General features: G+C 53.4%; 1 protein-coding gene across 1 annotated transcript in view; it reads right to left on the reverse strand.

The window, feature by feature from the left end:
* The window catches only part of Ttc7a (tetratricopeptide repeat domain 7A), a 117,700-nt gene that overhangs the window by 34,078 nt on the left and 66,563 nt on the right, over nt 1–17,059 (reverse strand). Inside the window, exons 12-15 of the mRNA XM_004839401.3 lie at nt 13,324–13,441; nt 11,362–11,419; nt 10,156–10,228; nt 5,744–5,904 (exon numbers count right to left, since the gene is read on the reverse strand). Coding sequence (XP_004839458.1) covers nt 5,744–5,904; nt 10,156–10,228; nt 11,362–11,419; nt 13,324–13,441 — 410 coding nt within the window. The remainder of the gene's footprint in view (nt 1–5,743; nt 5,905–10,155; nt 10,229–11,361; nt 11,420–13,323; nt 13,442–17,059) is intronic.

Genomic DNA, 17,059 nt, shown 5'->3' on the forward strand with positions numbered 1-17,059 from the left:
AGTGAGCATGGAGGGAGTGGAAGAGGGCACCCCAGGGGGCTGGGAGGGCAGATGAAAGGCCCAGAGTGGGGTGGGAGGACCCTGGCCAGGCACAGCTGTCCCACTCACAAAACAGAAAGCAGCAAGGAGGAGGGGAGGGAACAGGAACCAGCCAGCAGAGCCCATTCAGCCTCCAAGTGCCTGGCTCCCATGGGCAGGAGCCCAGGCCCTGCCCAGGACGAAAGGACACATGGAGCCACTTGGCTCTCCCAGACTCCTTCAGATTTCACGGCTAAGAAAAAGCCTCTACCGGGGAGACTAACTGACTCAACTCTCACACATGCTCTTTGAGGGTGTTTTTTACAGGGACCTGAAAGAGGGAGGGCCATCCTTAGTATAAGCCCTAAGACCTTCTGGTCCATACTCATTGCACAGAGCGAGATCACAGCTGAGGACAAATGCTCAATGTTAGTCTTGCTTGCTGAGGAGGAACTGTCCTTTGGGAAGGGTCTACCAGTATTATGCCTGCCTTAACACATCCCTCAGCCACACTGACCACAGCATGGCCCTGTGGCCGGTGTCTGCAGGCACTGTGGCTGCCAAACACACTTAATAAACTCAGCAAAGTGATAAACTATGTTTGTGTTAGTTACCTTTGCTTCCAACCCCCTCACTGGAGTGCTGGAATTTTAAGCATCCTTTTGATGTACTACAAGTCCTTAATAAGAACAATTAAACACACAGGGTTTTAAGGCAGAAATGTTAACAGACGCTCCAGGACTCTGATCCCTTCTGTTCAGTGGAATGCACCATTAGGAATGTGTCACACACAATTTGAAAAATAGGTGAGGCCAGCCAGGTAGATCAGAGAGGTGCCCTAGAGGTTGAACTTTACCAGAACTTTACCAAGGTCTGGCTCCAGCTAATGCCTAGTTATCAGCTCAAACATTTTCCAAAACAGTTGAGGTTTCCTGGGGCAAATGGCTGTGCTGGTTCATTTGTTTATGGGTGACAAGCTCTGGCTTGTAGAGAGGGCCATATTATTCCCTTGCTGGGGCTCCAGCAGACCTTCCCCCAGGACTTTCCAAGTCCCCTAGGATCAGGGCTGCACCAGCAGGAACTCCCAGGAGAGTCTACTCTGATCCCTAGGGATCAGGGGGTGGGAGGAGGTGGCCTTGCTCAATGGAGCAGGAAGAGAAACCATTTGCTTCTCGGCTGCCTCTTTGGTGTACAGTTTGGGGCTTTAAAGCCAGCCGGGCAGGCTGCCAGGGGCAGGCGTGATCAGTGACTGACAGGATAGTTATTGGAAAGCTCCCATCATTAGCCCAAGAACTTTGTTTGGTTGCTATGGTGACCTTCGCCACAAGGGCCTGACAAAAGCTCAAGGAATCTGTTACCTAAAACCATCCCTGACAGCGCCCATGGCCTCGGGAAGGACGGGAAGGCCGCTTATCAGTGGCCCTTTCTCCTTGACCCTATTTTCCTGCCCCTCCCTGCTCAGGACTCCCAGCTGCCTCCTCCACCCCACATGAAAAGGGCCAGCAAAGGCATCTCGGGGCTTGCTTGGAGCCTCTCACATTCCAAACAGGGAGGCTGTGGCCTGGAGGCCCCTTTCTGGCCTGGGCCGCCTGGCTGGCTGTACTGCCCAGCCAGCAATTGTGTCCAGGGCTTACTGGGAAGCCCACAGGATTTCAGGAAGCTGCCCAGGGTGTCTGGTTCCCACAGCACCAGGTTCACACTGTCCCTGAGGGGCCATCAGTCTCTGCCCTCATTGAATTCCTGCCTTTTTAAACCTGAGCTCCATTAACTAAAGGTCATACCATAGCAAGGATGTCAAGAGCCTCTTTGCTTTGCTTTCTAATCCCCAAATTCTGAAGGATTTTCAAAAGTTTGACTCTGAGAAAGCTGGGCTTTGCTCTGGGAGTCTAGATGCTGCCTGTGTGGCATGGTGACCTTTCAAAACTTCCCAGGGCTCATGTCCCCTTCCCTGCTCAGCGGCCAGCCTTTCCAGGCCCTTCCTTCTTCCATTTCTGGGATCACTATATGCCCAGCCACCCTTGGGTCCCAGGTGCCAGTGTGACACTGTGGTTACCCCGCCCCGCCACCTTGGACACACTATCGATCAGCTGCATGACCTTCTCTGAGGGGATCTCAGGAGCAAGAGGAGCCAGGACAGATACTGTCTGTCTTGCCAAGGAGGAGCAGGTTGCTGCAGGTGGCATAGGTGACAAGACGTAACTCAAGGAAGGGACCTCACTATGGCTCTCACAGTAAGTTCACATGGATGAGGGTCCATCCTGGGTACCAAACAGTGACAGGCAAAGCATGAACCCCAACAGCAGCCTGTCAGGGCCTTCCCTCTCTGGCAGCCTGGGACACACTGTATGTATGGCCTCCACAGGAAGAAAAGGTGCATGGTATAGGACAGACGTGGTCCATGGGCCTCTCAGTATTCCCTGAAAACAGACTCTACTGGGGACAATGAGGTCAGGGCAAAGGGGATTTGGTTTGTGTTGTTTTGCTGAATGGTATTTACTGGACTGGTTGTTTAATTAACCGCCTTGGCAACAGCTGGAGCCATGCACGGCTTGTTCCCAGTGCAGGGAGCAGCTGGAGAGGCAGGATGCAGTGTCAATCGAAGAGCAATGACATTTTTCAGCAATCCCTGACCCATAATGGACTCAATGATATTTCCTGGTAATCCATGGGTTTCTGTACTGGAGGGTTTCATTTGGGGGAACAGTACTGACTTGTTTTGCAAAGTGACATGGCCATATTCTATGGTCATACAACAGAGCTGGAGGTAGATGGATCCCCCAGCGGACCCACAGCCATATATACATATATGTATATACTGTATATGCATATATACTTTCTCCTTTTTTTGGTTAAAATGAGAGAGTTATTTTTTTTCACAGTCTTGGAGGTCAGAAGTTCCCATATCTTTTCCAACTAGTTTTGTAGGCTTTTACGGCCAGCTCAGATCAAAACAGAGCTCTCCTGGTCCAGGAGGTTAGGGGCTCAAGGTGGCTCAAGATAAAGAACTACTATTTCTACTGATGCCTGTTTGAACAGACAGCGGAAAGTGAGGTTCTACTGGGGATAATGCTTATCACTGCACAGACAAGGGACAAAGAACACGTGTGGTTTCAGCCTGTAGAGCTCCTTAAGGCCCACAATTACCTGGACTGATATATCTGTAAGGGTGAGCTGTCCCCCTGGCAGACGCTGCCCTCTTAAGGCTCCAGCCAGCAGAAGTGGGGACCTTGCTTTGTGGGCAGCTCCCTGGAAGCCTGGGGGATTAGGGAGGGCAGTTAGGCTGCTCTGCACCTTTCTGGGGCTCAGCTCCTCTGAGAACCTGCTAAAAGCCATCTTGCGGGACGTATGCTGCATGCACCCACAAAATGTTCTCAGTCATGTCCACCCACAGGCCTCCTGTGGGAGGCACCAGGCTCAGGGCCAGGACCCTCTACCTTCAGACTCATGGAGTGAGTGGGGAGCATTCTGGTGAGGTGGGAGGGAAGGAAGCAGAGAAGAGATCCAGGTGGCAGTGGTAGGTTCACACACTGCTGTGATGCAACAGGGACCTCTAAGCCCAGCAGCCCTGGGCTCTGGAAGATGGAGGTGGTGCAGGCAGAGGACACCTCCCTGAAGTGGATCAGGGAAGCTAAGAGGAAGCCAGAGGGCTGGACAGACCCTATTTCCAGCACACCCCACACAGCCTTTCAATCCGAAAGTCAGCAAGTGTCCCCACTGCAGGCCAGTGGAGTGGCCTGTTAGAACAGTCAGCTCAGTTAGGAAATGACAGAGAGCTGCAAATGCCAGATGCAGGTACAGAAGAGACCCTTAGCTGGAACCAGGGTACAAGGAGGGGCCAACTGTGCAGAGGCAAATTTTCTTTTGATTCTTGTTCTCAGTTTCCACACAGGACTTCAGCTTAAAATGTGCTGTTGTTATGCTCGCTTTGGCAGCACATATACTAAAATGTGCTGCTGATGAAACACTGCTACAGAGCCTTGCCTTGAACCTTATTTCTTCAATGACATACTCAGGACCCACGGTGGTTGAGGGGTTGAGGAGCCCCTTCCCTTCCTCAATCAGGATTCTAAGTCTTTCTTCTTGACCATTCACATTTCTACTGAGGCCTAACCAGCAAGAGCAAACACATGCACACACTCCATGCACACGTACATACACACACACAGGTACATGCAGGTACACACAGACACACATGCACAGGGACACACACAGCAGCAATGAGTCAGATCCTGCCAGATAGGTATAAAGATGGAATGTGGAAAAAAAATCAAGGTACTGGCTCTGGGAGAAAGAATCTTTGCTTTCTGTGCATTTTCTTTATAAATAACAAATTAAATAAACTATTACCATCTAAGATTGCTGTATTGTACTTGAGATTCTTAAGTCGAGGGTCAGAATCAGGGCCATCCCTCCCATACAAGTGGGCTATGTCTGCTGAAGTGGCCATAATCAGCCTGCACCGCTATGAGCAGCTGGGACCTGCCTGGGTAGGTTGGGAGCCAAGCTGCTGCGGGTGGGGGTCAGTCCGCACAGGGCTAAGCCAGCCAGGCTCAGGGCTTCTGATAAGCAGGATGGCGCCCACGCAGCTTCATTCACTAGAGGCCCTCTCATTACTGAGGCACGCCATAAGAGTTCAGATGTAGGAACCTCTGCCATACCCCAGCCACCTTTCTTTAGCCTTGGAAGGAAGAGGCCACCCAGAGTCTCCAGCACCCTGGCAAAGGCCACAAGCAGAATGGCCCGCAATCTCCTTGAAGGAGGCCAAGGGCCCAGGAAAGCCAAGCCTCACCCCTGTGGTCGGCCTTGGTCTCCCCATGAGGTTGCCTCTGGGGTTCGCATGCTCGAAGCTTTCCTTTGTCACCTGTCACCTCTGAGATACCCATTGATTTTCCCTAATTCTCTGTGAACCTGGCAGCATCGCCACTGAGTCACCTCTCAGGGAAACCAGGATTCCAGTGTTTTCCTAATTGCTGTGGGGCAGTCCTGGGCTGGTTCAAACCTCAGAGTGGAACAGAGTGGGAGTGAGGGTGCCCAGGGTCCCCTCATTCTGAGGTTTAGTGACACTATGGTAGTATCATCAGCCTATGAAGGGAGGGAGGCAGAAACCCTGTGTAGCTCTTGTTCCCAGTGTCCTGGTCGGTGGCAGCAGGTCCTCTGCATAAGGGTAGGGGCAGAAGGACCTAGTCTATCCCATCCACCGCAGTCTGGACCAAGTGCAATTTGAACCTTGCTCCAAGAAGCAGGGCATCTGATGGTCCTGGAAACAGGGAGTGGCAGGAACACCTTGGAGGAAAACCTGCTGACAACAGACAGTAGGGGGAAGCAGATGGCTTGCTTGGAGGCAGGGGATGGCTCCTTCGCCTCCCCCAGCCCAGCCAGGGTTAGACCTCATCTTTGGCTGGCTGCATCAGGGTCATGATGAAGCTTCCTGCCTTGGTGGCCTGGAGGGGTCACACAGAGCCTGGGTCGGGGTCGGGGTTGGGGAAGCACCTATGCAGCGCCCATGCACTCCAGTGCATTCTCTTCCGCAGCCCCACAGCCCCAAGGAGACCACAGGCTCACCACTCCCCAGTCCCACACAGAGCACTATAGCCACTTGTGGCCCTCTACCCACTTGTCTCTCCACCCAGGGAGTGTGCACGCAGTGGGCGCTTTCCCAATGTGTCCTGGCACCTGTGCTGATGGCTGGCCAGCCCCTACCCGGCTCTGTCCATAGGGAACTCACTTGAAGTTCTCAGGGTACTCAGTGATGGCCATGTTGATGACATCTAGGGCATGCTGGTAGTGCTTCTGGGCGGAGAAGAGCAGGGCCAGCAGATGGAGGGCATTGGCATCATCCTTGCACACTGTCAGGGCCTCCTGCAGCTGCTTCATGGCACTTGAGATCTGACAGAGGAAGCCGCCAGCTTAGGACCCTTCCCCAGACTCCAGTGCCAGATGACAGCCAAGGAGAGGCCCCCCAGGTCCAACTCAAGTGAACCCCTGGCACTGGGATGCAGGGATGGTGCTGTGAGAAAATATGCCCCACAAACAGCCTGGCAGGGAGAGACCTTCCATTCCAGTAGGGACAGAGGGAAGTGGGTTCATGGCACAGCGCAGAGGATTTGGGTACACAACAGAAAGCATTTCCTCCACGGGAGGGGTGGACGCACTAGGGAGAGGGGGCCTGGCTACATGCAGAAGCCATTCCATGGAGCTCTGCTACCAGATCAGCAGAATCCTGCCCAGGGGAGGTGAAAAAACAGGATGCAGAGGCAAGTGCCCAGAAGAAAGGGTCTGGCCACACTCTAGTCCTATTTTTTCTTTTCTTTTCTTTCCCCTCCCTCCTCCCCCTTCTCTCTCTTTCTTTCCTTCTATCAATAAATTACTAAACCTGGTTCCAAGTCTGGACAGGTAGGGAGAGGCGGATCAGGCAGGGTGGGGAAGCCACATGTAGAGGGTCTGAAGAGCCACTGCAGTGCCCCCTGAGGGTAGCTGGAGGAAAGCCCTGGCTCCAGGTGTAGGCAGAGCTCGTAGCAGTGTGGAGAGACCCATGGCCACCTGGGCCCTAGCCTCCTCCAACTCTGGTTTGCCTGCCTTCCTGGGATCCTTGTGCAAGAGTACAGGCCTGGCTGCTCTGAGCTCAGAAGGAGCAGGCAGTGGGGAAGGGAACTTCTACTGCTCCCACCAAACCGGCCAGTGGGACCCTGATGCCCTAGCAAATCTAGCTGGGTATTGGGGATTTGCAGCTGTGACAGGGTCACGGGGTCAACTCCTGAGCACACCCTACAGGGCTAAGGCCACACTCTTACCTGGCTATACCCCCTACTTCACCCTGCCTCACCAGGATGGAGCCCTGTTCCTTGAAAACCCAGAGGGCAGAGGTGGGATAGGAACTCCCTTCCTAAAGAAACCGTTTTTAATTCTTAGCACAACACCTGGTGGCTGAGTTCTAAATCCTCCCCAAAAGCTGCTCTCCCAATCCCATTTCAACTCTGAACATCCCCATCCCACCTGCTGCTTAGCCAGGAAGGTGATGCGCTCTGAGAGAAATGCTCCCGGTCTCACATGGCTTGGCCTGCACACCCTCGGCAGGGTCTGGGGGAAGTTTCCACAAGCATTAAAGAGTAAAAAGAATTCTGGCAGTCACCAAGGTAAACATTTCTTCAAAACAGGCTGAGCCATCCCAGTGATTGCAGCGCTCCTTAAGCAGTCTCATGTGACCTGCGAGGAAGCCCTGTGCCCTCTACACCATCTCCTCCTTCCCCACCAAATGCACACAGAGCCTCTTGCTCTGAGATGCCACCTGCTATCTGTCCCCACTGATGTTGCTCTTTTGGGTCAGGTAAGGTATTGCAGAAACCATTGAGTTTTGTAAATTCCAAAGGGCTAGGTTCTAGCTGTCCCTGGAGTTCCACGTCCCTGAATTCAGTAGCCTATGAGCACAGGCCTGACCTTAGAGGGGTTAACGGAGCAAATGCAAACACAAATGAAATGCTTCCTTATCTTCTACCCCTTCCTCTTTCCAAAAGTCCCTAAGCAAGTGGAGAGGCACAGCACTGTGGAGCCGGTCAGCACCAGAGCCAAGCCCCCACCAGGGTCCGGGGTCCTAAGTCTGACCAGTGCTCCCTGTCTTGCACAGGCTGGGCCTCAAACAGGCTGGGCCATGGTGGAGAGAAGGGCCTAGACCCAGCTCATCCCAGGGCAAGCCAGCCTCTTGTCATGCTATGAGTTCAGGGCACTGACCTCCATTTTCTCCTGTTAGATTCTGTGCACCTCCAACCTGGCCCAGTTTCCCAGGACCCATGAGCCTCCTGTCCCCTCACACTGCTAACCCTGTCACCTTATCCCCAGCAGGCATGGAGGCCGTTACCAGGTATGGATGGAGTGAGGGCAGTGGCCAGGAGGTGGTGGCTCTTTCAGTCTGCTAGGTACCTGCTCTGGTGGTCCTGGGGAAGACAACCTGACCTGTTGGTCTGTCCATCCCCCTGCCCCCTGCTTTAGATGCTAGCAGAGGCAAGAGCTGGGGCTCTGGAGTCAAGTGGGGGCAAATAGCCCAGCTCTGTCACTGCCTAGTTGGCACCTAGTGCAAGGGAATTTACCTCTTTGAGCTCTATTTCCTCTGCAGCAAAATGAAAAGAATGAAGAGAATGATTCTCCCTACTGCAGTGGCTGAGACACTGAATGAAAATGTCCTGCAGAGTGCTGGCACAGGGTGCTTTGGGAAGGGTGGGTTTCCTTCTGCAAGCCTTCCAAGGTGCTGCCCCTAAGGAACTGGAAAGATCCCTCCATCTAGTCCTGAGGCAATGCTCTTTCATGTCTGCCCTCAAGCCTTGAGAGACACTTTAGCTCCTGTGACTCTCTCTCTTTTTGTTTTTGTTTGGGGATCAAACTCAAGACTTTGCACTTGCAAGGCAGGTGGCAGCACATTGAGCTAAATCCCCAGCCCCTCCTCTGACTGTCTATAATAGGGCTCTGTTTTCCCTAGAACCTCGTGATGTGATATGTGTGTGTGTGTGTGTGTGTATGTGTGTGTGTGCGTGCGCACGTGCACTAGGGATCAGACCCAGGGTTACTCACATGCCAAGCATGTGCTCCCCTATTGAGATAATACACCCAGCCAATTAATCTATTTAAGAGTCTTGTTCCTAAGCTAGGCATGGCAGCATCCTTGTGAGGCTGAGGCAGGAGGATCACAAGCTCAAGTCTAGCTCTTAAGAGTCCATTTAAGGGCCCTCAACCCCTTGGGGCTGACAAGACCTGGGGTCCCCAAGGAAACTGGGCACCAGGCTCCAACAGCCTGGCCAACCAGCGATCTCTCTCTGCAGATGGGCACTATTCATCAGAGATGGGTGAATAATTAAAGAGATTTAAAAATGCATCACCCAAGGTTTATCATTAACTTGACTGGCAAGAAAAGCACCAGGTTCTTTTATAGAGGACTAAAAATAAAGCTGTCTCAGGTATCTTTCCCTCCATGTTCCTGGGGGCAGAGTGATACCCTGGTGAGAGGCACAGAGAGGCCCAGTCCTGGTCTAGGGCAGAGTCGGGAGTGTGGGGGTGGAGGAGGGGCCATGTGAATCATGGAGAGGGGGTGCAAGAGGCAAGGAGAGGCAGCAGATGACAGCAGGAAGGACAGCAGGGCCACGGGGGAGAAAATGGCTGAGTGACAAGTCAGGTCAGGTGACACGGGAGCTTGGGACAAGGGTCAAGGTGTGGGGTGAGAGAGAGAAGGGGTTCCAGCAGTGAGAGCTGCTGTGCAGTGAGAAGAGGAGCCAGGCCAACGTGGGCTCCAGGGAGGATGAACAGGCAGGGATGGGACGCAGGGTCCCTGTTATCCCCAAGCCAGAAGAGAAAGCTCTTGGAGGCGACTGAAGACACAAGTGGGAACAGGACCCCGGGCCTGCCTCCAAATGGGATCAAGGCCTCAGTTCAGTGGAGGAGCTCAGGGGACCTTGGTTCCCTCAGAGACTAAATGAGGCACTGTGGTCCTCACCAGATAATGGGGCTTCCGCGGCTGGGGAGAGGCAGACACCCCACTCTGTAGCTACAGTGCAGGAGAGCAGAGGAGGATCTGAAGGGCTCGGGGAGTGGGGAGTCCCTACTGAGCCAGTGTCCTCAGCCTGGGGAAGACAGAGGGGCTGGGGGAGTCTTGGGAGGTGGCAGTGAGCCTAGCAGGGTGAGGTGGTAGGTACACAGGAGGCCCCTACCCGGCCCCAGAAGCAGAGGCCTGAGCGTGGTGTCTGCAGGGGCAGGGAAAAGCTCTGAAGTCACACTGAGAGCCCCCAGAAAGAGCTTCCGTGTGCCAATCACTGTTTTCCCAGGATCTCAGGAAAAGGTCCGGGGAGCCAGGACTCATGCAGATACGGTTGTGATGACTTCTGAACTTCTCAGGAAACTTCCCTGTTCCAGGGGAGGCAGAGCAGAGCACAGTCCTTACTTGGATGCCCCCCATGGGGCAGGGCTGCATTCACACTCACTGACTGCACCCCCCTGAGTCCCCAGAGCAGGGCACAGACATGCTCACATGACAGAGAAGAAAGTGGAGGATCAGAGAGGTCAAGTCGCTTGCAGCTGAGCACACAGCTGGTAGGTGGAGCTGCCAGGAGGAAGTTGGCACCCCCAGGGCCCTGGGGGTTAGGAACTGTGACAACCCACCTGTCGGACAAGGGCCAGCTGCAGGGAGACATAGAGGATGACCTGGGGGTCATCAGGTGCCAGTTCCCGGGCTCTGTATAGGGAAAGAGTGACAAGTCAGTCACCAACAACCGGGCAATCAGCATGTGACCCAGGCTTCCTGCATGCTAGCCCTGTGCTGGGTGCTAGGGTGGATTCTGCCAGGGCTTGCTTTGGAGGGGCACCCAGCTGGGAGGCGACGGCTGGGTGAAGACCCACAGGCAGCACAAGGCAGGAACAGTGGCTCTGAGGATTTCACCAGCTGAGGCAGGGCCACCTGGGTGGGAGCCCCAAGGTGACAACCTGAAGGAGGGGAAGGGCTAGGGGGTGGAGACAGACAGGACATATGTCCATACCACACAGGCCCAGGCTGCCCCCCAGCACCTGTCAGCCTGCCACAGCCTGTGCACACCAAAGGACAGAGGATAACACCTCCTGCAGGTAGTGGGCTGGAGATAGCCTCTCTGGGCAAGAAGCCTTGAGAATAAAGAACAAGTGGGGAGATGGGAAAAGCCCCCATTCCCCAGAGCTCCAGGGGGCTTGGGACTGGACCCTGCCCCACACAGGGGCAGGAGTGCCCCATGTCTCACCACAGCTGGCGTAAGGAGTCCCAGCCAGGCCCCACCCAGCAAAACTGCCACCTCTACGTTGAGGAGGGAGCAAGGCACACAGGCCCAGAGGGCCAAGGTTCAAGGTGTGAGGTGGAGGCTGGGGGATGGGGCGCAGTGACTAAAGGCTGATTGAGGACAGCCTGAGACTCCAAGTTGCCAGGAAGTCTCTGCTAAGGTTTGTGGGTGACTGGGAGGGGCTGGAAGGAGGCAAACACTATGGTTGCAAATGCAGGACATTGCAGGTGTTTTCCTGGTTTATCTCACATAATTATCACAACAGTTGTGGGTTGGTATCCCCACTTTAGAGCCTGAGCATGGCAGCGGCTGTAGTCCCAGTTCCTAGTTGATCACCTGACTCCGCAGTGTTGAAGGCCAGAGGCCCAGGGCCGAGGATAGGCTGTCCCTCTGGGGGACCTCTCAGCATTTTTTAGTTGACTGGTCTAAAAAATGGAAATAGAGACCCCCCACTTCACAGAGGTGAACATACCAGAGAGTCACATGAGGTAAAGCATGTGAAATGCCACCTTGTGCTCCCAAAGGCAGGAGGGGCGCCTGCAGTGAAGGAGCGTCTCCTTACCTCTCTAGTGACTGCAGCGCCTTCCGATGTAATTCATCTTGCTTAGACTTCAGGGTGGCTGTGGAAGACAGGATGGATTTTGAGCTGTATTCCTAGTCCTCCTTGCCCCATCCTCAGGGCACAGGAGCTCTGCTGGGAGAAACTCAAGGGGCCCTGCCTGGAAAACCTCAAAGTCTGGCAGCCCCAGCTGATGCCCTCTGTTCCTCTCGCCTCCTGGCACATTCTACCTTCCCTGCTACTTACACAAAGTTGACCCACTCAGAGGCCCAAGCCCACAAGCACTCTTTGACCCAGGAGTCCCACCCAAGGTGCTCCAGCCTACAGAAAAAGGCTACCCCCTTTGCCTGGCCATGTGCCTTCCTGGGCTTCACACTCATCTGGCTCCTGCTGACCCTTTCCTGTAAACGACACACTCAGCTTTAAATGCAGCAGGGCAGATGTTCTTGGCTGGGGCCACACTAAGCACCTAGGGAGGCTTTCCCATGACTACATCTAGGCCCCACTCAGACTGGACCTGGTCCCACTGGAAAGGACCAGGTGCTGAGGTTGCCAGAGCTTCCCAGCTTAGAAAGCTACAAACACAGCCGCTGCTTGGACAGGGGACAAGGCAAGGAGGCTGCTTTGATTCAAGTGAGCTGTGACAAAGGACTGGTACCTCGCTCACTAGCCCATGCAAGGATCGTGGGTGTCTTGAACACTGTGATTGCCAGCTCTGGTCCTGTGCCAGGCTCTCTGTGGCTTTCTCCTCTCCTCAGACAAGTTAGGCTGGATGGGGCCTCTGAGGCTAGGCACAGAGGGACTCCCAGGGGCTGGCACTCTGGGGATGTGGGCAAGGGTCCGTCCTGTTCCAGGTTAGACCAGAGTGGGTACCCACCATTCCCAACCCTCAGGCTGCAAGGATACTGTTATGCTTTCTATCTAAATGTCCCCCCAAGAGCCTCATGTACTCAGAGGCAGGGCTTTTGGAAAGTGATTGAATTTGGGGGTGCTATACTGATTTTCTGTTAGGAGGTGGGGCCTGACTGGGGGAGGCAGGTCACTGAGGGTGTGACCAGAAATCTCCCTCCCCAGCTGGTCGCTTCTCTGTCTGCTTCTTGGCTGCCATGATGTGAGCAGCTTTCCTCTGCCCAGGTCCTTCCACCATGACTTCTGGCTTGGAGCGGGCCTACTATGGACTAAAAATGGGAGCCAAAATAAACCTCTCTTCCTGTAAGTTGCTGGTATCAGGTATTTTGTCCCAGCAACAAAGAAAGTGATTAAGACAGTAACCAAAGTAGGTGCCTGCCTGATCAATGGGGGAGGCTTGGACTGAGCTGGAAGGGCCAGGGCAAGAAGGAATGGGATCTATCAGCTAAACATAAGTATTTATTAGACATTTGCTCAGCACTGCCACATGTGAAGGAGAATTAAAAGACCCCAGAAGATCACAGTGGTGATAAGAATGAAGCCATAGTGGGGTAGAGGGCTCACAGGCACCCTACACAGAAGGCACCAGGAGGATGGGTGTGGTGGCGCATGCCTATAATGCCAACACTTGGGAGGCTGAGGCAGGAGGATCACCATGAGTTCAGGTTCAGCTTGTTAGTCTAGGCTACACAGTAAGTTCAAGGCCAGCCTGGACTACATAGCGAGACCTTGTCTCAAAAAACCAAAAAATAAAAAAAAGAAGGCACCAGGAGTCCACAGAACACAGCAGCCTGGCTCTGAGGGGCTGGCCAGGCATAGGAGGAGGAAAGACTGACTCCCTGAATAGAGGACTAATGTTGTATTGTGGCCATCTGAACAAGAGTAGATATAGAGCAGGCCAAGAGAGCATGTGTGTACACACAAGTGCATCTATCCCAGAAGTAGACAGTGTCTGTGGAGACTGATGGGGAGGGGATGCTGGTGGAATAAGATGCTCTGGAGTCCAGAAACAGACTTCTGTTCCCAGGCAGAGGCCTCCCAGGGCCTGGCACTCACCGTCAGTGGCCTTCAGGCTACAGGTGAGACCCAGGGCCAGGTAGCCCTTGGGGAGGAATTCCCCAGCTTCCTCACCGAGGCCAATCACCATCATGGCAAAGTGTTCCGCCTCCTCCAACTGCAAAGAGGAAAGACAGAGGTCACTGGGAATGGCTTTGCTGCCCTGGGCCTGGCAGGCAACACAGTTATCAGCCAGGGATGCCCCTGGGTAAATGCAGATGAGAACAGAGCTGGCTCACACACAGGCAGCATGACCACAGGCCGGGGCTCGTCTGGGCCATTCAACCACTAAGTGGAAGAACAAGCTGTTTCCTCTGCCAGGAAGCGACTCGTAGGACCTGTCCCCCAAGAGTGTGTGTGTGTGTTTGTGTGTCTTGTGCTCAAGGTCACAGGATGCCACTTCTAGAGAGAAGCTTCCCCTACCCCCAAGATCCAGACCTTCGAAGTGGGCTCCCCTGGGAGCATGCCCCCAGAGAGGGCTCATCTGTGTGGCTCTCTTCCTCATGTGGCTCTGCAAGGGGCCTGTGTTGGTGCCTGCACTGCTCAGTAGTCTGGCTCAGCCAGAGTGAGGACATGGGCTTTGCTGCGGAGTGTGCAAGCTGTGACTCGGGATAAATCTGGAGCTCACTCCCTCAGAGCAGGAGCTCCAACCTGCAGGGGAAAACGGCCTGCAGCTGTTTTTGTCCTGGGAGCAGGGGACTGTTCTAGTTGGAAAAGGAGTGGCCTGAGTCACACGTGCACACATCACCACACACAACATGGGTCAGGCCTCATGGACACCCCACAGCAGACAGGCTGGCTGGGATGGCAGGGCACATCACAGCCATGGGTGAGAGCTGTGCCCATTCTGACCCAAGAGCCTCCAAGAAATGCCCCCTCCCTCCTACCTAGCCTGCCTCAAGCCCGGTGTGGCAGTGTCCTACATTTGTACAGTACTGTGAGAACAGGATGCTCCTTCCAACCTGAGGTCCCCACTAGCCCCTACCAAGAGGATGGACACATCACACAAACCTTCCAGCACCACCAACACAAAATGCCCTGTAACCACAGGTATCTCCCCAGCCAGGGGCTCGTAAAGTTAGTCAAATGGGGGACTAGATCCATGCCCATGTAGGGACAGGCCCAGCCCCAGTGGATATGGGCAGCTCCAGGCATCCTGGAGCCTGACTGCTGGCTTCATCAGGGAAGTGTACACGTGGGGTCTGTCTTTCCCTGGAGTCTGGACTGAGGCCCTGGGACAGAGGCCATTGCTGTGGGGAATGAGGTGGCTGAACTGAAGAAGCAGAGACTCCACTCTGTGGAGAGGGAGAATCTAAAACACACAAAGCTTTGTGATACTATGAGAAGTACCAACACCACAGTGATTTCCTTCTAGTCCCACCCAACACAGCTGGCTTCCTGCATGTGGAGACAGTGCAGTGACTATAAGAGAAAGTATTACTATTAATTCTATTAAGACAATAGACAGTACAACAGCGCACAGTATTCATAGACATGGGTGCTATGCAAAAGGGGAGAATGCTGTCACAGCAAAACTAAAAAACAAAACACTTGGGGCTGGGGATTTAGCTCAGTGGTTCCGGCGCCTGCCTTGCAAGCGCAAGGTCCCGAGTTCGATCCCCGGTACCAAAAAACAAAACAAAACACTTTTTATGCATTATTTCCCTTCACCCAAGCAAGTGTGAGAATGCTCAAGTCTGGGGTACTTGACTTTGCTTCCTTTGCTGAGAAGTACTGGCACCCCAGCCAGCTCCAGACCAGCTCCAGCCTCACGAATTGGCTCTCTGCATAGAGGCCAGGCTGTCTGGTAGTAAGGACAAAGCACCAGAGCCACGCTGCCTGATCTCCAGTCCTGGCATAGGTACTTCCAATGTGGCCTTGAGCAAGTCACTTCATTTTGCTGTTGGTTCCCTCTTCTGTAAAGTTATCCCACTTTGCGGTGCCTCAATTTCTTCTTCTGTAAAATGGGGATACCAAAGGTGGCTCCCTTGTAGAGTTGCTGAGAGAACTGGCTGAGATGACTTGAATGCTCACAGTAGTTCTTGACTGAACATCAAGTACTATTAGCAGTTACTGCATATGCAGTACTATTATATCTATATCTATCACAATTGCTATACATTTATACACATGCATATATACAAACACATTTATGATCTCACTGGCAAATGAGGAAGTGCCATCAAAGCCTCTGGAATCCAAACAGGGGACACTACCACCTGCCTTTTTGTCTCTTGGCCTGATCCACAGTCATAGAAAAAGGAGTGATTATACAAGGACAAGTTGGTGACTCTGTAACAGTCTGCTCTGCTGGCTGCTCGAGTTTTCTAACCCCACTAGAGTTCATCCATGCAGTATCCATCCACCCAGCAGCCCCACACACTGTTGCAAGACACCCTTTCCACGGGTAATCTTCCTGTTCATGGATGGGCCGTCTCAGCTTCGCTAAGTGTCTACTCCACAGCCCACTAATGGGTATGGCCCTGTGATCTGACAACACTGCCCTTACAGGATGGATCCGAGAGGCCGGGCACCTACCCTCAGCATCTTCCTCCTACTTGGTACCTCAGGTGCCCTCCTGGCTCCACATTTCCTCTTGTGGTTTCTAAAGTTAACAGCTGTGGGCTCTTGAGGAGGAGCAACTGTTTCTGTGACCAGTTCAGGTCACGGTACTGGCCCTCCTTTCCAGGGTTGTCAATCCTCCTCCTCCCCATAATGCAAAAGCCCTCTAATTAATCTTTCTTGCCCAGGGCAGCCAGGTAACCTTGCTAGAAATCCCAGGGGGAGTCCCCTGCTTTTCCTGCAATTCAGAGCAGACTGAGGCTCACCTGACCTGTCACAGCACTCCAGCTACCTGATGGTACAGGCATTTCACAGCCAGAGGTTCTCAGTGCAGGGAGTATAGGTGGCTTATCCACGGTCACCTGTATGGGAAGCAGAGAACTGCATTTCCAGCCCAGGTCTCCTGACCCTAAGGCTACTCGGTTCATGGCTGGCTGCTGTGGCTTTCCATTTTCTCCTCTTTGGCATTTTAGAAAAAGGATGCGTCGAAGGGTATATGGTTGTGATGGATTGGTTTTGCTTTGCATAAGTAAGGAGGGGTTCTCCTTGGCTTACAGTGCCTCTCTCTCCAGCTTCCCTAATGTAGTCTCTCAAGGGCTGCCTTAATGAATCACCCTGCAGTGGGCTGAAGAGCTTCACCCTGGGATTCTTCAACCTCTTCTTTGCCCAAGGACCGAGATAGTCCACATTTGAGCCAGCAAGGCTCTGTTTTGAGACACCTCCAGTTTCTCCTCACTCCTTTCCACCAACCCCAGAGCCTACTAGTAGATGCTCTGTAGAAAATCCACCTTTTCTTCCAAGGAAGAGCAGCATGTTCTAACTTCTACAAGGTGGTCACGGGAGAGCTGGCATCGTCTTTTCCCTGCCTCAGGAACATACAATCCATCTTCTGACTCTGCCCACTCCTGAATTTAAAAACTAAAGGTCAAGACATAAAAGCCATGCTTGCTATTTCAAAGGGGCTATCACAGTGATATCGACCACTTGCTAGGTACTTGCACTGTGCCAAGCAGGGGCACTCCTCACCTCTGATGTTCACAGCCACTCTGTGTTGGTGGAGGTGACTATTCCCAGATTACAGATGAGGAAATTGAGGCGCAGACAGGGCAAAGTCACACAGCTAGTGAGTGAGTGGGCAGGTGGGAGCTGAACCGTTCTTTCTCCTCCACAGCCT

Source organism: Heterocephalus glaber, unplaced genomic scaffold, assembly GCF_053883595.1.
Source record: "Heterocephalus glaber isolate CG9 unplaced genomic scaffold, H.glaber_assembly_v1.0 deba00001457, whole genome shotgun sequence".
In the NCBI taxonomy this organism is placed as follows: domain Eukaryota; kingdom Metazoa; phylum Chordata; class Mammalia; order Rodentia; family Bathyergidae; genus Heterocephalus; species Heterocephalus glaber.